General features: G+C 51.1%; 1 protein-coding gene across 1 annotated transcript in view; it reads left to right on the top strand.

Moving 5' to 3' along the window:
- The first annotated feature begins 2,285 nt into the window (after positions 1 to 2,285).
- Positions 2,286 to 23,922, top strand: part of LOC121272352 (amine oxidase [flavin-containing] B-like) — a 34,499-nt gene continuing 12,862 nt past the window's right edge. The window contains exons 1-6 of the mRNA XM_041178991.1: positions 2,286 to 2,460; positions 5,784 to 5,878; positions 11,407 to 11,544; positions 14,342 to 14,446; positions 19,625 to 19,716; positions 21,420 to 21,561. Coding sequence (XP_041034925.1) covers positions 2,424 to 2,460; positions 5,784 to 5,878; positions 11,407 to 11,544; positions 14,342 to 14,446; positions 19,625 to 19,716; positions 21,420 to 21,561 — 609 coding nt within the window. The 5' untranslated portion in view covers positions 2,286 to 2,423. The remainder of the gene's footprint in view (positions 2,461 to 5,783; positions 5,879 to 11,406; positions 11,545 to 14,341; positions 14,447 to 19,624; positions 19,717 to 21,419; positions 21,562 to 23,922) is intronic.

Raw genomic sequence — 23,922 nt, 5'->3', positions numbered from 1 at the left:
ACTGCCCCGTCCCCATCTTTCCATCGTTACGGACATTCTCTCTGATTCCGAGTGCTTCGGACAGACAATTCTCCCGTCTCACTTGAGTCCCGCTGGTCGGGAACGTGGAGTGTTTCTGTGAGTCACCCTGTGTGGACAAACTGCTACTACTTGGAAAATTATTGTGTCATAAATTGCCTGGAACCCAGACGTTGCTCGTGAGGTTTCCTGACACTGCATGTGGGGGCTTGCCAGACATTCGCCAAATTGTAAAATCCACATCAAAAATAGCCTGCATTTATATAGCACCTGTAACATAGTAAAACACCCCAAGGTGTTTCACTGGAGCAATCATCACACCAATAAGAGAGTTTAGGAACAGGAAGGAACTCTTCCCCTTGGTGGAGGGATCAGTAACCAGGGGGCATAGATTTAAGGTAAGGGGCAGGATGTTTAGAGGGGATGTGAGGAAGAATTCTTTCACCCAGAGAGTGGAGGGAATCTGGAACTGGAAAGGGTGGTGGAGGCAGAAACCCTCATAACATTTAAGAAGTATTTGGATGGGCACTTGCGATGCCATACAAGACTATGGGCTTAGTGCTGGAAAATGGGATTAGAATAGTTGGGTACTTGTTTGACCGGCACAGACTTGATGGGCCAAAGGGCCTTTTTCTGTGCTGTGGACCTCTATGATTTGCTGGGAATTTGACCCCAAGCCACATGAGGAGAAATTCGGCACAGGTAGCCATAAGCTCGGTCGAAGAGGTCGGTTTTAAGGAGTGTTTTGAAGGAGGAGAGAGAGCGAGAGGCAGAGCGGTTTAGGGGGGCAATTCCAGAGCTTAGGGCCCAGGCAGCTGAAGGCACGGCCTCCAGTGGTGGAGCGATGGAAATCGGGGGATGCTCAAGAGGCCAGGATCGGAGGAGAGCAGAAATTTCGGAGGGCATTACAGAGATAGGGAGAGGGGAGGGGGAGGATTTGAAAAGGGCGATGGGAAGCCAATGTGGGTCAGAGGTGCAAGTTAGAACACCGGGCAGCAGAGTGTTGGATGAGTTCAAGTTTACTGAAGGGTGGAAGATGAGAGTCCGGCACAAGAGCGTTGGAATAGTCAAGCCCAGAGGCAACACAGTCAACGGGTGAAGGTTTCAGCAGCCGATGAGCCGGGATGGGTTGGAGGCGGGCGATGCTACAGAGGCGGAAGTAGGCGATGGAAGGATTTACGCACAGGAAGATCCCACAGAGGCAGGGAAGGAGGGAGAAAAACAGAGGGAAAGGGGGAAACTGCAAGGGGGGGAAAAAATGAGAGAAAAGTAATGAATTTGATAAGATACACTTTCAAACCTCCGATTTAAAATTGTTTGTCCAAAGCCACTGGCAAATTCAAACATTCCTTGTAAACTAGACTTTATGGCCAACGCATCTTCAAAAATAAGGGGGTCCTCTCGCTCACGGTGGAGACGAGGAGGAATGTCTTCTCTCAGGGGGGTTGTTAGTCTCTGGAGCTTTCTTCCCCAGAGAGCAGCAGAGGCTGGGTCACTGAATATATATCCAAGGCTCAGTTCGAGCGGCAAGGGAGTCGAGAGGTATGGGGTGGGGGGAGACAGGCAGGAAGGTGGGGTTCAGGCCACAATCAGATCAGCCAATGGTCGTAGTTAATGGCGGAGCGGGCTCGAGGGGAGGGGCCGAATGGCCTTCTCCTGCTCCTATCTCTGATGTCGGCTGTACCGGGTTCTAAATCCTAAATCGTTCCTTTGTTCCTCCTGGAGTCTGACAGGGGGGGAGGAAAAAAAAACCACCACCGAGGGCAGAATCTCACGTCCCGATTTTAAACGTGGGAGATAAACAGGAAATGTGCCCCCCCCAACACCCCCCCCCCCCACTACCCCCACCCCCCCTCCCCCCCACCGACAGTTAAGAGGGGTGCCCCGTCCAGCGTGAGGCTGTGAGGGTGAGGGACCGTGAGGGTCATCGGTGAGCGAGCGAGCGGGTGAATCGGCCAGGCAGCCGATGGGGGGTGGGAGGGTGGGGGGGGGGGGCGGGGTGGGTGATGGTGATGGTGTCCTAACAGCGCGGTGGGTGTACCTACACCACATGGGACAAAAGCCTGGAGCTCCCTCCCTAACAGCGCGGTGGGTGTACCTACACCGCACTTGGACTGCAGCGGTCCAAGAAGGCAGCAGCTCACCCATCACCTTCTCAAGGGGGCAATTAGGGACGGGCAATAAATGCTGGGCCCCGCCACGTCATTCCTCCAGATGCGTTTCCCTTTTAAGGGCTGCCTGCTCGCTCGGAGGACCCTGGGATGACACAGGCAGGCAGGAGGAGCTCAGAGAGACCCGAGCAGCAGCCGCCCGAAATTAGCCAGGCTGTCGGCCAGAGGCTCTGAGCTCAGGGGACCCTACAAAAGGAACCCTCCCCTCTCCTCCCCTGCTGAGCGGTTGCTCCAATGCACGACGTGATTATCCTGGGAGCTGGGATCAGTGGTGAGTTCAAAGCAAACGTTTAATTTGTTTCGGTCTCTGGTCACCTCCTCTCTCCAGCCAGCGGCGAGGCATCAAAGGGGCTTTCGCCACCTTCAGGAACAGCCCCAGGCGTTTAAAGGGCAGGGGCGGTGATTTCCCCTTTAAGGCTCACTTTATTTGGCCGACCCATTACCCGGTGTTGCTGCACAGCCCAGCAACGAAGCAGCTGGAGGACGACTCAATGGTCAGCAGAGGCAGAGGGACAATTACTGTCGTTTTATTTCACTGGCCGAACATGTCTAACCACCGAACTCTGGAGCTTTTTGTCCCCTCCGACAGTGCGGCACTCCCTCAGTACTGACCCTCCGACAGTGCGGCACTCCCTCAGTACTGACCCTCCAACAGTGTGGCACTCCCTCAATACTGACCCTCTGACAGTGCGGCACTCGCTCAGTACTGACCCTCTGACAGTGCGGCACTCGCTCAGTACTGACCCTCTGACAGTGCAGCACTCCCTCAGTACTGATCCTCCGACAGTGCGGCACTCCCTCACTACTGACCCTCCAACAGTGCGGCACTCCCTCAGTACTGACCCTCCGACAGTGCGGCACTCCCTCAGCGCTGACCCTCCGACAGTGTGGCACTCCCTCAGCACTGACCCTCTGACAGTGCAGCACTCCCTCAGCACTGACCCTCCAACAGTGTTGTACTCCCTCAGTACTGACCCTCTGACAGTGCAGCAGGCACTCAGCACTGACCCTCCAACAGTGCGGCACTCCCTCAGCACTGACCCTCCGACAGTGCGGCGCTCCCTCAGTACTGACCCTCTGACAGCGCAGCACTCCCTCAGTACTGACCCCCTGACAGCTTGGCACTCCCTCAGTACTGATCCTCCGACAATGCAGCTTCCCTCATAATGACCCTCTGACAGTGCGGCACTCCTTCTGTACTGACCCTCCGACAGTGCGGCACTCCCTCAGTACTGACCCTCCGACAGTGCGGCAATCCCTCAGTACTGACCCTCTGACAGTGCGGCACTCCTTCAGTACTGACCCTCTGACAGTGCGTCACTCCCTCAGTACTGACCCTCCGACAGTGCGGCACTCCCTCAGTACTGACCCTCCGACAGTGCGGCACTCCCTCAGTACTGGAACGCGCTACCTAAGAGTGCAGTGGAGGCAGGTGCAATTGCAATTTGAGTTGGGTAAATTACCGGAAGAGAAAAGACTTGCAGGGCTATGGTGAGCGGGCGGCGGAGTTTATTTCTTATCCTTTCACGGGAGGCGGGTGTGGCTGGCTGGGCAAGCATTAATTGCTCATCCCTAACTACCCTTGGTGGCGACTGGTGGTGGGTGGGTGGGAGGGGGGGGGGGGGGTGCTAGTTGAGTTGCTCTAGCAGAGAGCCAGCAGGGACATGATGGGCCAACAAATGGCCCCCTCTCAGTGCCGTAACCCATCCCGTGCTTCTAAGTTAAACAGCCAATGAGGGTGGGAAAGTCCTGTCCCTGAGCCCGCCCGCAGGTGGGGCCCAGTCACTTTCAAGCTGCCGTTTCCCCTTTAAGAATGGGCCCCACGCAGCAGCTGGCAGGACAGATCTCTCGCCATTCCAAGTAGGGCAGAGTCCCACCTGCTGGTGAAAGGCAGGACTGCAAGAGGGAGCCAGTCTCTGTCAGCATCTGAGTCCCCGGGTAGGTGGGGGGCGGGGGGGGTGGTGGGAGGGTGCTGATTTTCTCAATGGGATGCACCGGGGTCCAAAACTGCAAGCAGCGGAGCGGAACTATTTCTACAGCCCCCTCCACCACCTCTCCCCACCACCCCCCACCCCTCCCCCCCCATCTCCTGGAGGCAACTGTGTCTATGCCTGAAACAGAAACAAAAATAGCTGGAAAAACATCAGCAGGTCCGACAGCATCTGCGGAGTGTCCACATCTGCCCCGTCAAACCCCCTCCCCCCCCCCACTCTTCATATATGTGTAAAGATTGCTCTCAGGGTCCCACCTCAGCCCACCCTCCCCTAAACAAGCCCCGGCCCTGCTCAGTCTCACCCTGACGGGCTTTAGGGTCCCAATTGTCGCCTCGTTCCAGTCAATCCCTCCCCGAGTTTTCCCCGGTGACTCTGTATCCTTCAGGTATTCCAAAGATCCTTCAGGTATTCCAAAGATCCTTCAGGTATTCCAAGGATCCTTCAGGTATTCCAAAGATCCTTCAGGTATTCCAAGGATCCTTCAGGTATTCCAAAGATCCTTCAGGTATTCCAAAGATCCTTCAGGTATTCCAAGGATCCTTCAGGTATTCCAAAGATCCTTCAGGTATTCCAAGGATCCTTCAGGTATTCCAAGGATCCTTCAGGTATTCCAAGGATCCTTCAGGTATTCCAAAAACTCCTGCCCTGCACCAAATATTATCAAGCTTTCCTCTAACTCCCGACACAAGTACAGCCACAGCACAGCATTAAAACATTAGCATTACCATGAGGGTGTGTGAGATGTGGGTTTATTTAGAAACGTGAATTGAATATTACAAACGCTACAGTAAACTCCTCACCCATGTGTCCCTCTTGGTGACCACTGTGGATTATTTTTTTTTGGGGTGTGTTGCGAGTGCTCTAGCACAGTGTTTACACCCCCCCCAGACCCCACCCACCCACCCACCCCTCGCTTGCTGCTGCGCTGGAGAGAGAGAGAGAGAGACTGCTGATCTGCCACCTCCCTTGCTCTGCAAGACTTTGGCGGGCCCCTCTTTGCAGTTGTGGCCCTGATCAATTTGCCACTTCACCCCCCCCCCACCATTCTCACACACCCACCACACCCCCCCACCCACCCCCCACCCCATCCCCCGGCTGAGAGGCAGGAGAATCTTGAGTTGCCGCAGCAGCTGCTTGAGGACGGTCTCAATAGCCGATGGTTGGAAGAGATGTCGCCCTCATCGGAAGTGTCCTGAAAGATGCTTCTGGATGGAGGCAGCCGCTGCTCCTCCTCCAACACGAGGACTGATCGGCCCTCCCTGCCTTCCTGAAGGAGGGGAGGGAGGGGGGAGGAGCAGGAGCTGGCTGGGTTGTTCAGGCTCCCAGTCCCCCTGTCACCCTGGCTCTGGGCCCCGGATCTCGAGCCAGAGCGACGGCGTGCAGGAGCGTACATCCTAAGTGGCGGCCTGGTGAGATTTCTACACGACTTCTCTGCTTCACAATTCAATCCCCCTCGAGCAGCGGCTCCTCCGGTGCTTCGGGATTTTCTTCCTTAGATTTCAGCGATTCGGGAATCTGTGCTCGCGTTCCTTCCCTCGCTCCGGAGGACCATTTGCTTGCTCACAGGTTGGCCGTTGACCTCTGGCCCTGTCTCTTGCAGGCCTCTCAGCTGCCAAGCTCCTCTGTGAGCAGGGAATCAATGTCCTGGTGCTGGAAGCCAGGGACCGAGTTGGAGGACGCACATGTACCCTGCACGTGAGCACATTGTCTCTTTTACAGTTGGGGGCAGGCAGGGGTGGCGAGGGTGGAGGGTGGAGGGGTGGTGGGGTTGGGGGGAAGGTGTGGGAATTGATATTAGAATCATGGTGTCACCCAGTGCCCCATCAAACACTCCCAGGACAGGTACAGTACGGGGTTAGATACAGAGTAAATCTCCCTCTACACTGTCCCCATCAAACACTCCCAGGACAGGTACAGCATGGGGTTAGATACAGGGTAAATCTCACTCTACACCGTCCCTATCAAACACTCCCAGGACAGGTACAGCATGGGGTTAGATACAGGGTAAATCTCACTCTACACCGTCCCTATCAAACACTCCCAGGACAGGTACAGCACGGGGTTAGATACAGAGTAAAGCTCTCTCTACACTGTCCCCATCAAACACTCCCAGGACAGGTACAGCACAGGGTTAGATACAGAGTAAAGCTCCCTCTACACTGTCCCCATCAAACACTCCCAGGACAGGTACAGCACGGGGTTAGATACAGAGTAAATCTCCCTCTACACTGTCCCCATCAAACACTCCCAGGAGAGCTACAGCACGGGGTTAGATACAGAGTAAAGCACCCTCTACACTGTCCCCATCAAACACTCCCAGGACAGGTATGGCACGGGGTTAGATACAGATGAGCGCTGATATATTTATCCGATATTTATCCCTCAATCAGCATCATTAAAAAGCAGATTATCAGGCCGTTGTCACGTTGCTGTTTGTGGGATCTTGCTCTGTGCAAATTGGCTACCACGTTTCCTCCATTATAACAGTTCACTCCACTTCAAGAAGCCCTTCATTGGCTGTAAAGCCTTTGGGACCATTGTGAAAGGCGCTACAACAATGCAAGGCCTATCTTGTGAGATCTGAGCTTTCAGGCAGCTTCAACCTGCCCGAGCCTGTGTCTCCAGCAGCGTCACATCGAACCAAACCGCAGAATGGCCTGAAAATGAGCGGCGTGATTCAGAGCAAGAAATACCCCATATTCAAGTCTCTTCACAGCCTCACGTCACTTCTACGTTCCTGTTGACCTTTCAAAGAAAAATATATTTTTATTTGCCCTTTAGTGGGTGGGGGTGATGTGGGGTTGAAGCAAACGTTCATTCTTTTGTCCCCTGTCTGACTCGATCTTAACACCCATGGCCTTTTCAGAAGCTCAATGGAGAAGAATTATCTTTCTCTACCCCCACCCCACTCTCATTTTTGTCAGCGTTCAGGCTTCAGCTCTGACCCTGCCTCTGGCTGGGACATTTACAGGTTCGAATTCCACCCGGCAGAATTTAATCCCTGGCAGACGCTGTCGCGTGGCGCTGAGGGAGTGCAGCACTGTCGGAGGCGCCGCCTTTCAGTTGATGCCCGTTCGTGCCAACGTAAAAAAGATCCCACGGAAAGGCGGAGCTGGAGGGTTCCCCCTGGTGTCCTGGCTGATGTTCATCCCTCAGTCATCACCGTACACAGATTACCTCGCCATTGTCGCACTTGTGGGATCTTGCTGTGCACAAATTGGCTGCTGTGTTTCCGACATCACGGCGGTGACCACGTTTCATAAGGTGCTTCGTTAGCTGCAAAGCTCTGCGGGACATCCTAATGTTGGTAGAGGCACTATATCAATGCAAAGTCTTTCTTTCTTTATACTTTCCTAACCCTGGTCTTGTTCTTCAATGTAAACCCTCGAATTTCATTGGGGTTTCGTTCACGAGACCTGAAGCAAAGGGTGGAAGTGTCGACAATGAAAATGTGTCGCACGCTCCTCAGGGTCGTACTGAGACGTGCCTGGACACGATGTGGAGGGACCCTCTGCGCACCCGCTCCCCTCCTCACACACCCTACACCACCCCCAACAATCCAACGCAGAAGCCTCTGAGTGAATTGCCAACCATTCATGACCCACAGGTGGGGTGGGCAGTGGAACAGGCCACAGGGCACCTCGGACACAACAGACCAACGAAGAGAAGGATTTGAAACTTAACTTCCCACCTTTTGCCAAAACTCAAGGCTTTCCTGCTTCCCTAAAGAGGAGGAGGCCATTCAGCCCCTCGAGCCTGTTCCTCCTATTCAATGAGATCCTGGCCGACCTGTGCCTCAATCCCATTTACCTTTTCCTGCTCCATATCCCTCAATATCCTTCCCTGGCAGAAATTGGGGAGATCTCCACCCTTAAAGCTCCCATTGTCCCCCACTGTCCGTTGAGTTTTGGGGGAGAGAGTTCCAGATTTCCACACATCCCCCCTCCCACTTCCCACCTCTGCGTGGAGAAGTGTTTCCTGACATCACCCTTGGCTTGAATTCTAATATTCCGCCCCTTTTGTTCTGAACCCCCCCACATCAGAGGAAAAAGTTTTCCTCTATCCTCCTGATTTGATGTAATCGTTTTTAACACGTTGATCAGATCACCCCCTCGACCATCGCAGCTCAAGGGAATACAAACCAAGTTGAGGTAACCCGTTCTCATCTGAGCCCAGGATGGTGACAGGAAGGTCATCTTCTCTTTTAGTTAACTGGTGTGTCCCGCTCATCATGCAAACCAGCCTGCCTGAACGTGACATTCAATCCCTGGGCGCTCTACATCAAAAGATAATGAGCGTTAAATGATAACCTTTGGTTTCGTGTTTTCACTTGAGTGCCTTTATCTCAACCATGAATCATCCTCTTCCTGGTATCTACAGGGCTGCAACAAAGAACAAAAATGCAATAAGAATGAGAATTTAAACTCTGACTCGTTTGATGCTACAGACCTTAAGTATTGCTGATAAAAGAGATGTGTTATCTTGCACCCATCCAATTCGTGCATTCACATGAAGTACCAATTGTTGTTTTCCCCTTACATCGATATTCTTGCGAGTGTCCTGATGAGTGCAAGGTGAAAAGCTTCGACATCTCTCTTTTTTCAGCAACACTGTGATCATCGCCATAGATTCGGCAACAAAGACATTGAGGAGCGCAGCCTACTACAGAGAAGCAAGGTATCAGGAATCCCCTAATGTCTAGGACCCCGAGCAAAACTGGAGTCAATGGGAATCGGGGGGAAAGCTCTCCGCTGGTTGGAGTCATACCCAGCACAAAGGAAGATGATTGTGGCTGTTGGAGGTCAGTCATCTCAGCTCCAGGACATCACCGCAGGAGTTCCTCAGGGTAGTGTCCTCAGCCCGACCATCTTCAGCTGCTTCATCAACGATTTCCTTCCATCATTTGGTCAACCCCTACCATCTTCCTTTGTGCTAGGTATGACTCCAACCAGTGGAGAGTTTTTTTCCCCCTGATTCCCATTGACTCCAGTTTTGCTTGGGCTCCTTGATACTAGGGGATTCCTGATACTTTGCTTCTCTGTAGTAGGTTGTGGCCAGAAGTGGGGATGTTCATTGATGATTGCACAATGTTCAGCACCATTCGTGACTCCTCACATACTGAAGCAGTCCATGTCCAAATGCAGCAAGACATGGATAACATCCAAGCTTGGGTTAACAAGTGGCAAGTAACATTCGTGCCACACAAGTGTCAGACAATGAGTATCTCCAACAAGAGAGAATCTAACCATCGCCCCTTGACATTCAATGGCATTACCATCACCGAATCCCCCACTATCAACATCCTGGGGGTTACCATTGACCAGAAACTGAACTGGACCAGCCATATAAGTACTGTGGCTACAAAAGCAGGTCAGAGGCTGGGAATCCTGCGGTGAGTAACTCACCTCCTGTATCCCCAAAGCCTGTCCACCATCTCTGAGGCACAAGTCAGGAGTGTGATGGAACACGCCCCACTTGCCTGGATGAGTGCAGCTCCCACAACACTCAAGAAGCTTGACATTGTCCAGGAAAAAGCAGCCCACTTGATTGTCACCCCATCCACAACCATCCACTCTCTCCACCACTGAAGCACAGTAGCAGCAGTGTGTACCATCTACAAGATGTACTGCAGAAACTCACCAAGGCTCCTCAGACAGCACCTTCCAAACCGATGACAACTACCATCTAGAAGGACAAGGGCAGCAGACACATGGGGAACACCACCACCTGGAAGTTCCCCTCCAAGTCACTCACCATCCTGACTTGGAAATATATCGGCTGTTCCTTCACTGTCGCTGGGTCAAAATCCTGGAACTCCCTCCCTAACAGCACGGTGCGTGTACTTACACCACAGGGACTGCAGCAGCTCAAGAAGGCAGCTCACCACCATCTTCTCAATGGGCAACTAGGGATGGGCAATAAATGCTGACCCAGCCAGAGACACCCACATCCCACGAGCGAATAAAACAATAGTCTGTATGACCTCGAACAGTTTTTCATTTGTTTGATATAGCCCCCTGCATTGTTTTCATGACACTGACCTTGGCCAAATTGACTCTGCTGCTGGTAACCCATGCTCCAAGACAGGGTTTTATTCTAATGAAGTATTCTCTCTGAAGTCCAGGAGGTGGCAGGGGCAAGTGAACGATCGGATGAGGGTTTCTGCTCGACCCGGGGGCTCCTCCCACTTACTTTGCTTTACTAAGGTGTCCACCAGCTCAAAGGGAATAAAGGAACACTTAGGGAATGGTGCTGAAGACAAGGCAGCACCGGGAAAAAGAGACAGCAATGCAGCAGGTAGCTGCAGCAAACTGTGTGGGGAAGAGCAGCACATAGACGTTTCTCATCTCTGTCACTGGGCCTGAGTGTGTAGACGGAGCAAGCAGACGTGGTCTGCAGACTGAGGCACACGAAGAATCCTTCAAAACACTGAGCTACAGCAAATAGAGAGGTTTCCCCTGTTTCCCCCAGCTTAGCTGTCCTCAATGGGGAAGGAGCAGCAGTGGAGTTAATACAAAGCCAAACTGGCAAAACACATGGGTTAATGGAGAGGAGATACAGCACCGGGTTAGATACAGGGTAAAGCTCCCTCTACACTGTCCCCATCAAACACTCCCAGGACAGGTACAGCACGGGGTTAGATACAGAGTAAATCTCCCTCTACACTGTCCCCATCAAACACTCCCAGGACAGGTACAGCTCGGGGTTAGATACAGAGTAAATCTCCCTCTACACTGTCCTCATCAAACACTCCCAGGACAGGTACAGCACGGGGTTAGATACAGAGTAAATCTCCCTCTACACTGTCCACATCAAACACTCCCAGGACAGGTACAGCACGGGGTTAGATACAGAGTAAATCTCCCTCTACACTGTCCCCATCAAACACTCCCAGGACAGGTACAGCTCGGGGTTAGATACAGGGTAAAGCTCCCTTGATACTGTCCTAGTAATGCCTTAGCCCCATTCTCAGCAGAGTGCCCCCGCTGTCTATTACAGTATTGGGTAGTTACACTTACCCCATGTGTGCCCTCCCTTGGTGAGATTACTCAGTGTGAGTGGGGGGGTGGGTGGAGGGGCTGACAGTCCGATTTGCTGTCTCAGGAAGTCGCTCCCCCTCAGCTGTGTTCTGCTGTTGCTGACCCTCCATCCCCATCCCATGACCTCCCACCCCCACCCCCCACCCCGGTGACCTTCCTCTGGTGTGTCGTTGTCTCTGGCAGGACCCGCAGTTCGGCTACACGGATGTGGGGGGGGCCTATGTGGGGCCCACGCAAAACTGCATCCTGCGGCTGGCCAAGGAGCTGGGAGTGGAGACTTACCTGGTGGATGACTCACAGTACAGCCTGGCGGAGATTCAGGTAAATCGGCTAATGCTTTATGCATCCCTTGAGATAACAGCGGGTGGGATTTGTTTAACTTCCCTCTGTTATGTCAAATTAACTTCTAACAGCTTGACGAGGCTTTCATGCCTCCTCCATCCACCCTGCCTTTTTTCCCCCACGGTTTATATAAGGTCAAAACAGGCCATTCGGCCCAACTAGTCCATGCAGGTGTTTAAGCTCCCCAGGAGATCTATCCCATCTTTCCTCATCTCAATCTATCAACGTAACCCTCGATTCCCTCCTCCCTCATTCGCTTGTCCAGCTTCCCCTTAAATGATTCCACACTATTCACCTCAACCACCCCCTCTGTGGTAGCGAGTTCCTCCCTGTCCCATCTTTCCTCATCTCAATCTATCAACATAACTCTCGATTCCCTCCTCCCTTACTCGCTTATCCAGCTACCCCTTAAATATATCCACACTATTCACCTCAACCACCCCCTCTGTGGTGGCGAGTTCCTCCCTGTCCCATCTTTCCTCATCTCAATCTATCAACGTAACCCTCGATTCCCTCCTCCCTTACTCGCTTATCTAGCTCCCCCTTAAATATATCCACACTATTCACCTCAACCACACCCCCTCTGCGGTAGCGAGTTCCTCCCTGTCCCATCTTTCCTCATCTCAATCTATCAACGTAACTCTCGATTCCCTCCTCCCTTACTCGCTTATCCAGCTCCCCCTTAAATATATCCACACTATTCACCTCAACCACACCCCCTCTGTGGTAGCGAGTTCCTCATTCTCACCGGTCTCTGGGGTAAAGAGGTTTCTCCCGAATTCCCAATTGGATTTCTCGGCGACAACCCTCTCTTGAGGGCCTCGATGCTCTTTCGCCACAAGAGGAAGTGTTCGCTCTGCATCTGCTCGGTCAAAAACCTTTCATCGTTTGCAAGACCTGAGCCGCCCACCTTTCTTCTATTCGAGAGAAAAGAGACTCACCTGTCAATCCTTTCCTGATATGTATACCCGCACCTTTCTGGCATCGTCCTTGTAAATCCTCTCTGCGCCCTCCCCAACCCCTCCATATCCTTTTTTGTAAAGCAGCGACCGGGATTACACACACAACTCTTAAGCACCGTCCAACCTAGATTCAATACAGGTTCAGCATAACCTCCCTCCTTTCCCATTCTATCCATTTTGGGAATCGAGGCTGGGAGCACAGCTCTACAGAGCTGGGAATCAGAACAGAAAATAGCTGGAAAAGCTCAGCAGGTCTGGCAGCATCTGCGGAGAGGAATAAAACAGAGTTAATGTTTCGAGTCCGGTGTGTTCTGATGAAGAGTCACACGGACTCTGTTTTATTCCTCTCCGCAGACGCTGTCAGACCTGCTGAGCTTTTCCAGCTATTTTCTGTTTCTCGCTCACATTTCCAGCCCCCGCAGTGTTTTTTAAGACCCATAAGACGTTGGAGCGGAAATTAGGCCATTCGGCCCATCAAGTCTGCTCCGCCATTCAGTCATGGCTGATGAGTTTCTCAACCCCATTCTCCCGCCTTCTCCCCGTAACCTTTGATCCCCCTTACCAATCAAGAACCTATCTATCTTGGTCTTAAATACACTCAATGACCTGGCCTCCACTGCCTTCTATGGCAATGAATTCCATCAATTCACCGCTCTGCTTTTATCTTGGAGCTGGGAATTGCCCCATTCTTGACCCTCGCCCTGTTTCTCCGTCTCTTCTTGGGCTGTCCCTTGTGGAGGGGTTGGAGAGTGACCCTTGCTCCGTGGGTGGCTGCAAAGTCCAATGGGCGAGCTGCAAGACTCTGCCCCCAGCGTGGGGGGGGGGGGGACACGTGTAGGGGGGTCAGGCGACGCTGGGAGGGGTCGGGGAGGTGAGCGGCCCTTGGAGGTTTGCCCGCTTCCTCCCTCCGGCGCCTCGGTTCTGCCTCTGCGTGGCCCCCCGAGAGGTCGCCCGATGTGCTCGGTCCCTTCCCGAATGAGCCTTCTCCAATTCGGGGTCTCCCACCAGTTTGGGGGGGGGGGAGGTGGTGGGGGGAGCATCGCCTCCTGCGGGACACTCTGAGGACACCCCTGAAGTGTTTCTGCTCACTGTTAACGCCCTGGGGTGGGGTGGGGTGGGGGTGGGCAGGGGGCAGCGGGACAGTGTACCTCGCTCCCGATCGTAGCCCAGTGCCGCTCGCCGGCGAAATGTGGGTGAGGGCGGGGGGTCAGGATGGACAGCGGACAGTTGAGTGCTTTGCCCACACTTGCTGTACAGCCTCTTGGCCAGAGGGGGGCAGCACCCTTGGGTTGAGGGGTGTTCAAATGAATGAGCTTCTATAATCGTGAAGCACCCCAGAAGGCCATTCAGCCCATTCTGCCTGTACTAGCCCCTTTGAAGGAGCTATCCAATTAGTCCCACTTTCCCCACCCCAAGGATGTGGGTGTCAGTGGCTAGGCCAGCATTAATTGCCCATCCCCAATTGTCCCCTTGCCAGCGATGCCCACATCCCGTGGGTGAATGAAACAAAAATGATCCAACTCCCTTTTGAAATCCACTGTCCAACCTGTTTTGACCCCCCTCGCCAAGCAGCGTGTCCCCCAACTACACCCCCCCACCCCCCACCGCCCCCCCCCCAACCACCAGGTCGGAAAGGTTTACACCTTCGCTCTCTTGTTCTTCTCATCCCTGCATCGGTCCCGCGCGCTGCGTCTCGTAAACTCTGCCCCTCCCAGCTCTCGATCGGAGAGGAACGTTGTTAGGGAAACGAAGCAGAGCGGGAGGAGCGGCGGGCGAGGCTTCGTTTTAAAAAGCCGACCTTTCTAACCTTTCAGGGGTCGGTGCGGAGGTTCAGCGGGGTGATCCCGCCCATCTACAACCCGATTGGCCTCTTGGATCTGAACCACGCCATCCGCACGATCGACAAGATGGTGGCTGAGGTGCGTACAGCCCCGCGCCGCGCACTCGGTCGCTCTGCTGACGGGATGATTCTAAAGAGTTATCTGAGAGGACAACTGGCATTTATGTAGCGCCTTTCGCAGCCACCAGACGCCCCACCCTGCCTTACAGCCAATCACGTTACGTTTTCAAAGTGCAGCCACTGCTGCAAGGTGCGAAATGAGGCAGCTAATTTCCGCAGAGCAAGATCCCACAGTGCCATAGCAGCCAGTTCATCTGTTTAGTGATGTTAATTTAGGGATAGATAGGGGCTCTGGACGTAGAGGAAGGAATGACCTTCTTCCACACAGTGACCACGGGATCCTTTATATAGGCCTGTGAGGGCAGACGGAGGCTCCGTTTTAGTGTCTCATCTGAAAGGCAGCACCTCTGGCAGTGCAGCACTCCCTCGGTACCACACTGAGAGTGCCAGCCCCAATCGCACTCAAGTTTCTGAAGCGGGACTTGAACCCACAACTATCTGACTCAGAGGCGAGAACACAACTCAGCCTCAACTGATGCACCTCCTTTCAGCTCGTGCTTAAGTAGCTTAGCCAGAACTTGGAGCAGGGAGTATTTTTTTTTTAATTCTTTCACTGGCTGTGGGCATCGCTGGCTAGGCCAACATTTATTGCCCATCCCTAATTGCCCGCTTGAGAAGGTGGTGGGTGAGCTGCTGCCTTCTTGAGCCGCTGCAGCCCCATGTGGTGTAGGTATACCCACAGCGCTGTTAGGGAGGGAGTTCCAGGATTTTGACCCAGCGACAGTGAAGGAACGGCCGATATATTTCCAAGTCAGTGTGGTGAGTGAGTAAATTTCTCCTCATCTCAGTCCAAAATGGACGACCTCCTATCCTGAGACTGTGGCCCCCATGTTCCAAGTGGAGAAATTTCTCGAATATTGCTGAAAATAGAGACATGCTGCTGAAGCTTTTGATCTTGCACTCATCAGGACAAATGCAAGAATGCCAAATTTCAAATAATCGCAACGATTTATACTACAGGAGAACAGGGTGATGATTGGTTGGCACGTTGAATCTGTTTAGCTGAGCCATTGATATGGAGAAAACAACGGGGAACTATAGGTTCCCCAAGCTCCCTGGTAATTGAAAAAGGCGCAAAGCTTGAGAATGTTTCTTTTGTTTGCAGAAAATGAGAAGAAATTTCTCCACAACTCAGTCCTAAGTAGCTTTCCCCTTATTCTGAGACTGCGCCCCTCCCCCTGCTCTAGTCTCCCCAGCCCGGGGAAACATTCTCCCTGCACCTTCCCTGTCAAGCCCTTTAATAATTAGCTCACTGATGTCCTTACCCACTCTGGGCACACCAGTCTGGCCGAGTGTTTAACTACCCTCTGAAGTAGCCTAGGAAGCCCCTCCATTGTACATACGCTGTGACTATCAGTTCACTGAAACGATTCACCTTCTAACTTCTGGGGAATACAACGCCAGTTCATGTAATCTCTCCTCGCAGTTTAACCCTTGGGGTCCGGGTTTCATTTTGGTAAATCTATACTGCCTTAACCTTCCGCAGTCTGATATCCTCCCGAAGGCATGGTGCCCAGGCCTGCTCACGGTAGCACGGTAAAATGGCAGACTCAATTTACACACAGCAAGCTCCCACATGCAGCAATGAGATAAGGACCAGGTAATCAGCTCTGGGGATGCTGGTCGAAGGGTAGATGTGGGCCGGGCCTGGACACTGGGATGCGAGCACGGGCGCTGTGGGATCCTTTCCGTCCACCTGAGGGGCAGCCCGTAAGTGCCAACCTCGCCAGCGATGCCCACGCCCTGGATGCGCGCCATGTCTCCCAGGCCAGCAGGAAGTGTCACCAGCCGCACAAGCCGGCTGCTGGGGGGGTTACTGTCACGCACCCGCGGGGCAGAGGACTACGTGGATAGCGCGTTCAGGGAGGTGGTCACTCCGCAGGTCAGAAGCGCACAGCCAGAGAGGGAATGGGTGACGGGGCCAGGCAGCCCAAGAGAAGCAGGCAGGTGGGGCAGGAGTCCCCTGAGTCCACCCTCCTTGCCAACCGGGGGGGTTGGGGAGGGGGTGGGGAGAAGAATGGAAGGGCAATAGTGATAGGGGATTGCATAGTCAGGGGAACAGACGGGCGTTTCTGCAGCGGTAAACGTGACTCCAGGATGGTGAGTTGCCTCCCTGGTGCCAGGGTCAAGGGTGTCACGGAGCGGCTATAGGACGTCCTTCGGGGGGAGGGGGATCAGCCAGAAGTCGTGGTCCGCTTTGGTAACAACGACATAGGTAGGAAGAGGGAGGAGGTCCTGAAAGCAGATTTCAGGGAGTTGGGAAGGAAATTAAAAAGCAGGACCTCAAGGGCAGCATTATCAGGATTACTCCCAGTGCCACGTACCAGTGAGCATAGGACAAGGAGGGTTGGGTGATTGAATAGGTGGCTGGAGAACTGGTGTAGGAGGGAGGGCATCAGACTTCTGAGACACTGGGACTGGTTCTGGGGCAGGTTACATCTTAACCGGGCTGGGACTGATATACTCGCAGGGAGAGTTGCTGGTGCTGTTGGGGCTGGTGTTAAACTAGCTTGTCAGGGGGTGGGGTGGGAACCAGATTGGAAGGAAGTAAAGTTGGCAACAGGAAGTAGTAGTGGGGACTAGGAGGTGGGAAAAACAAAGCGGAGCATCGAGTGTGCCTCGAATGCGGAATGTTGACTGGCTGAACCAACCGAGCACTAATGCTGTGGAAGATGAGTTTCTTAAGTGTGTTAGGGATGGTTTTCTAGAGCAGTGTGTTGAGGAGCCAACTAGAGGATAGGCTATTTTAGATCTAGTATTATGTAAGGAAAAAGGGCTAATTAATAATCTTGTCGTAAAAGAACCTTTCGGGATGAGTGACCACAATATGATAGAATTTTACTTTATGTTTGAAAGTGAGACAGTTCACTCTGAAGCAAGGGTGTTAAAAGTTGAATAAAGGAAATTACGAAGGCATGATGAATAAATTGGCTGAGGTGGATTGGGAAAATACATTAAAAGGTATGACTGTCTATAGGCAATGGATAGTCTTCAAATAACTATTGCATAGTTTACAGCACCTATACATTCCTTCAAGGTGCAAGAACCCCCAAAAAGTCAGTCAACCATGGCTGACAAAGGAAGTTAAGGATTGTATAAGATTAAAAGAAAAGTCTTATAAAGTTGCCAGAAGTAGTAGTAACCCTGAGGATTGGGAGGTTTTTAGAATACAGCAAAGGAAGACCAAGAAATGGGTAAAGAAAAGGAGAATAGAAAATGAATACAATCTAGCAAAAAGCATAAAAACAGACTGTAAAAGCTTCTGTAGGTATGCAAAAAGGAAGTGTTAGGCTAAGACAAATGTGGGTCCATTACAGGTAGAGTCAGGAGAATTCATAATGAGGGATAGAGAAATAGCAGAGAAACTAAATGATTACTTTCTGTCTGTTTTCATTGAGGAAGATACAGTAATCCTCCCAGAATTAGAAATCCAAGGGACTAAGAGGAATGAGGAATTGAAGGAAATCGGTATTAGTAGGAAGGTTGTATTGGAGAAATTAATGGGACTGAAAGCTGATAAGTCCCCGGGACCTGACATTCTGGATCCCTGAGTGTTGAGAAAGGTTGCTATAGAGATAGTGTATGCATTAGTGATCATCTTCCAAAATTCTATAGATTCTGGAATGGTTCCTCAAGATTGGAAGAAAGCAAATGTCAACCCACTATTTAAGAAAGGAAGGAGAGAGACAACGGGAACTACAGACCTGTTAGCCTGACATCAGTAGTAGGGAAAATGCTAGAATCTATTATAAAGGATGTGATAAATGGATTCTTGGATAATCATGATCTGACTGGGCACAGTCAGCATGGATTTGCGAATGGGAAATCAGGTTTGACAAATTTGTTGGAGTTTTTTGAGGATGTTACTAACAAAATTGTTAAAGGGGAGTTGTTGGACTTAGTATGCTTGGATTTTCAGAAGGCTTTTGATAAAGTCCCCCACAGGAGGCTGATTAGCAAAATGAAGGCACATGGGGCAGGAGGCAATATTCTGGCATGGAATAAGGATTGGCTAACAGGCAGAAAACAGACAGAATGAATAAATGGGTCATTCTCGTGTTGCCAGACTGTGACCAGTGGGGTACCGCAAGGATCAGTACTTGGGCCCCAGCTGTTCACAATATACATCAATGATTTGGATGTGGGGATTAAATGTAATATTTCCAAGTTTGCGGACGATACAAAGCTGAGCAGGAATGTGTGTTGTGAGGAAGATGTAAAGCGGCTACAGGAGGATTTGGACAGACTTAGTGAGTGGGCAAGAACATGGCAGATAGAATATAACATGGAAAAATGTGAGGTTATCCACTTTGGTAAAAGGAACAGATGTGCAGGGTATTTCCTAAATGGTGAGAGATTAGAAAGTGTAGATGTACAAAGGGACCTGGTTGTCCTTGTCCCTAAGTCACTGAAAGCAAACATGCAGATGCAGCAAGTAATTAGGGAGGCTAATGGAATGTTAGTCTTTATTGCAAGAGGATTTGAGTACAGGAGTAGTGAAGTCTTGCTCCAATTGTGTAGAAGCTTGGTTAGACCGTACCTGGAGTACTCTGTGCAGTTTTGGTCCCCTTACCTCAGAGAGGATATTATTGCTATAGAGGGAGTGCAACAAAGGCTCATCGGACTTGTTCCCGGGATGGCTGAACTGACTTATGAAGAGAGATTGGGGAAACTGGGCCTGTGTTCTCTAGAGTTTCAGAGGATGAGAGGGTAGATGCAGGTAAGATGTCTCCCCTGGTTGGGGAGTCTAGAACCAGGGTACACAATTTCAAAATAAAGGGGAAGCCACTTAGGACCGAGATGAGGAGATATTTCTTTGACTCAGGGGGTTGTGAATCTTTGGAATTCTCTATCCCAGAGGGCCGTAGGAGCTCAGTCATTGAGTGTATTTAAGGTAGGGGTTGATAGATTCCTGATTAACAATAACGTAAAGGGTTAAGGAGATAGTGTGAGTAAAAGGCATTGAAGTGTTGAATGGCAGAGCAGGCTCGATGGGCTAAATGGCCTTCTCCTGGTCCTATGTTCCTATGATTTCACAGACCAAGATTTGCACTCCCAGCTGAGAAATGGAGTAGAATCAGGAGTAGAAGCTGTGTGGTTGGGAGCTGAAAGCAATATTTGTTTTCTTGTCTTGCAGATCCCCCAGGAAACTCCCTGGAAACATTCTAATGCCAAGCAACTGGACTGCATGACTGCCAAGGAATTCATCGAGAAGATAGCATGGGCTGAGTATGGGACATTAGCTCTTTAATTACTCACCTTGGGAATGACAATCCAGGGAACAAGCAGAGGACCCCCAATCTGAAACTTCTGGTTCTGTCTTCTGTTCTATGGGAGCCCTTTCTCTCTCTCTCTCACTCTTTCTCTTTCTCTGTCACTCCCCCTCTCTCACTCTCTCTCACTCTTTCTCTTTCTCTGTCACTCCCCCTCTCTCTCACTCTCTCTCACTCTTTCTCTTTCACTGTCACTCCCCCTCTCTCACTCTCTCTCTCAATCTTTCTCTTTCTCTGTCACTCCCCCTCTCTCTCTCACTCTTTCTCTTCCTTTGTCACTCCCCCTCTCTCGCTCTCACTCTTTCTCTTTCTCTGTCACTCCCCCTCTTTCACTCTCTCTCACTCTTTCTCTTTCTCTGTCACTCCTCCTCTCTGTCTCTGTCTCTCTCACTCTTTCTCTTTCTTTGTCACTCCCCCTCTCTCACTCTCACTCTTTCTCTTTCTCTGTCACTCCCCCTCTTTCACTCTCTCTCACTCTTTCTCTTTCTCTGTCACTCCCCCTCTCTCGCACTCTCACACTCTTTCTCTTTCTCTGTCACTCCCCCTCTCTCGCTCTCTCTCAATCTTTCTCTTTCTCTGTCACTCCCCCTCGCTCGCTCTCTCTCTTTCTCTCTTTCTCTGTCACTCCTCCTCTCTCTCTCTCTCTCTCTCACTCTTTCTCTTTCTCTGTCACTCCCTCTCTCTCTCTCACTCTTTCTCTTTCTCTGTCACTCCCCCCTCTCGCTCTCTCTCAATCTTGCTCTTTCTCTGTCACTCCCTCTCTCTCTCACTCTTTCTCTTTCTCTGTCACTCCCCCTCTCTCTCTCTCACTCTTTCTCTTTCTCTGTCACTCCCCCTCTCTCGCTCTCTCTCAATCTTTCTCTTTCTCTGTCACTCCCCCTCTCTCGCTCTCTCTCACTCTTTCTCTTTCTCTGTCACTCCCCCTCTCTCGCTCTCTCTGACTCTTTCTCTTTTACTCCCCCTCTCTCGCTCTCTCTCACTTTTTCTCTTTCTCTGTCACTCCCCCCCTCTCTCTCTCTCTCACTCTTTCTCTTTCTCTGTCACTCCCCCTCTCTCGCTCTCTCTCAATCTTTCTCTTTCTCTGTCACTCCCCGTCTCTCACTCTCTCACTCTTTCTCTTTCTCTGTCACTCCCCGTCTCTCACTCTCTCACTCTTTCTCTTTCTCTGTCACTCCCCCTCTCTGTCTCTGTCTCTCTCACTCTTTCTCTTTCTCTGTCACTCCCCCTCTCTCTGTCTCTCTCTCACTCTTTCTCTTTCTCTGTCACTCCCCCTCTCTCTCTCTCTCTCTCTCTCTCTCTCTCTCACTCTTTCTTTCTCTGTCACTCCCCCTCTCTGTCTCTCTCTCTCTCCCTCTCCCTTCTTTCTTCCTCCCAACTCTTTATTGCTGTTAGCCTGCTTCATTATTGTCTCTCTCTCTCTCTCCCTCCCTCTGTTAACTCTGTTATATTAGCAGATCCCTCTCTATCTCTATTACTCTGCTGGGTTCCCTGAATCTGTTTTATGGGGACAGGATGCCCTTGTGTTGGGGCTGTTCATCTCCAGAGTTGGCTATTGCACCCCACATACTCCAATATGTGCAACCTCGCCAAGCTTTGTGGGTTTTCCTGAGGATTTGCAGGTTGGTAATCTCCCTCCTCTGGTCTCCCCACCCCGAGCAGATCCACAAGGAGTTTCCTGAATATCTTCATCAGGACGGTATTCTGCGTGGAAGCTCATGAAATCTCAGCGCTCTCCGTCCTGTGGGCAATAAAGTGCGGACAAGGCATTGATCGGATTTGCAATATCGCTGGAGGGGCCCAGGTGGGACATATGTTTAGAGGTGATCCTCACTCAATAGCTGGGACATTCCCAGCCTGGCTGTGTATTCAGAGAAAGGCATACAAAGCTGTAGAAAGACCTGGAAGCAAAGAGCTAGAAGCATGGAGCAGACATTTTAAAGCACTGTGAATAAAACCCGAGACACATAGAAACGAGTGCCATCCCTGCACAGTTCCATGGGGGTGCTGCACTATTGGAATTTTGCCAGTCCCCTCTCAGATGGGCATGAAACGATTCCATGGCACCAGGGCTCTCTCCGTTGTCCTTACCCGCCTATTTATCCCTCACCAAATCCAGCCAATTGTCAGTGGTTATCCAATTCCTATTCGAATGCAACTGTTGAGCCTGTGTCCACTGCCAAAGATTTCTCTTGGAATTGTCAGGGCACGGTGCAGCTCACAGGCAGCTCACCACCACCTTCTCAAGGGGGCAACTAGGGATGGGCAATAAATGCTGGGCCCAGCCAGCGACGCCCACATCCCCGTGAGTGAATCATTTTTTAAAACCCCGTTGCTGTTTGTGGGAACACGCTATGTACAGACTGGCTGCTGTGTGACTGTGAACGGTCCCTGGGTATCACATCTTGGGAGGAATATATTGGGCCTGGACAGAATGCAGCATAGATTTACCAGAATGAGACCTGGACTCCAAGGATTAACTTACGAGGAGAGGTTACACAAACTGGCGGTGCATTCCTTGGAGTTTAGAAGATTAGGGTGATTTGATCGAAACTTTCAAGATATTAAAGTAAACAGATGAGGTCAATGGAGAGAAACTATTTCTGCTGATCGGAGCATCTAGGACTAGGAGGCAGAGTCCAAACATTCGAGCCAGACCTTTGAGGAGTGAAAGTAGGAAATATTTCTAAGCACAAACATGGTAGAGGTTTGGAACTCTCTTCCACGAGACGGCAGATGTTTCGAAGGCTGCTTAAATTGGAACAACTTTCACGCAGGGTCCTAGACTTTGTGAGAATCATAGAACCATGTCACAGAATCACAGGACTGTTACAGCACAGAGGGAGGCCACTCAGCCCATCGTGTCTGTGCCAGCTCTCTAAATGAGCATTGAGACTAGTGCCGTTCTCCTGCCTTTTCCCCGTACCCTTGCGCATTGTTTCTGTTTAGATAATCATCTAATGCCCTCTTGAACGCCTCGATTGAACCTGCCTCCACCACACATCCAGGCAGCGCATTCCAGACCCGAACCACTCACTGTGTGAAAATATTTTTCTTACATCACGCTCGCTTCTTTTGCAAAATCACTTTCAGTCTGTTCCTGATCTTTTTAATGAGCGGGAACAGCTTCTCCCCATCTACTCTGTCCAGCCCCCTCATGAATTTGAACATCTCTATCAAATCTCCTCTTAGCCTCCTTCTCTCCAAGGAGAACAGTCCCAACCTCTCCTATCTACCCTCATAAAAGAATGAGCCATGGCAACAGTAGAAAAGGAAGTAAAGATCAGGGGACAGAGATTTAAGGTTTTGGGAAGAAAGAGAAATGGTCGGTGGGGGGGAAGGGGAGAAGTTGGTGGATGTGAGGAAGAACTGTTTTGCACAGTGAGTGTTAATGACCTGGAACTCGCTGCCTATGAAGGTGGTGGAAGCAAAGGAAATCAATGATTTCAAAAAGAAATTGGATAGGCACTGTAGTGTTCAATTGTTCTGTGTTCGATTATGTGAACCTGTTTACTATTGATGTTCACTGCGCTTGATTGGTTAAGCCTGGGTGTGGGCTCAGGAAAAAGTAAACAAAGCTGTAGAAAGAGCTGGAAACGTGGAGCAGACATTTTAAATCACTGTGAAGCAAACCCATTACACGAATAGAAACTAGTGTCATCTCTGCATAGCTCCAAGATATAAAATTACAGCAGGCACTTGAGGGAAAAAAAGCTGCAGAGCTTCAGGGGTAGAATGGAGAAATAAGGCTGGCTGGATTGCCCTACAAAGAGCCAGCATGAACTCAATGGGTTGAAAGGCTTCCTTCTGTGCTGTAATGGCATCAAGTCTATACTGGCTCTGTTAGTGCGCAGTTCAATTAGTCACAATCCACATGTTCCTTCCCAGTATCTCTGCAATCTGTTTCTTCTTTAGTACTTACCCAATTCCTTTACGAATGCAGCTGTTGAGCCTGTGCCCATTGCCAAGGATTTCTCTTGGAATTGTTTGAGTGAAAATGTTGAGCCAAGTGACCTTGGAGAGGTTGTGGTAACGAATAAAATTTTCACATGATCTTCCCTGATTCCTTATTGGCAAGTCCACACTGCGCCATCTGCACTGTATCTGATCTCAAGCTTCAATCAAACCGTCCTGGCGTAGTGACAGCTGTGGTTTAGCTAGACAG

The sequence above is a fragment of the Carcharodon carcharias genome, chromosome 33 (genome assembly GCF_017639515.1).
Source record: "Carcharodon carcharias isolate sCarCar2 chromosome 33, sCarCar2.pri, whole genome shotgun sequence".
Classification (NCBI taxonomy): Eukaryota; Metazoa; Chordata; class Chondrichthyes; order Lamniformes; family Lamnidae; genus Carcharodon; species Carcharodon carcharias.
Note: the sequence above shows the minus strand (reverse complement) of the source record. Positions and strands in the feature narration are given on the sequence as shown.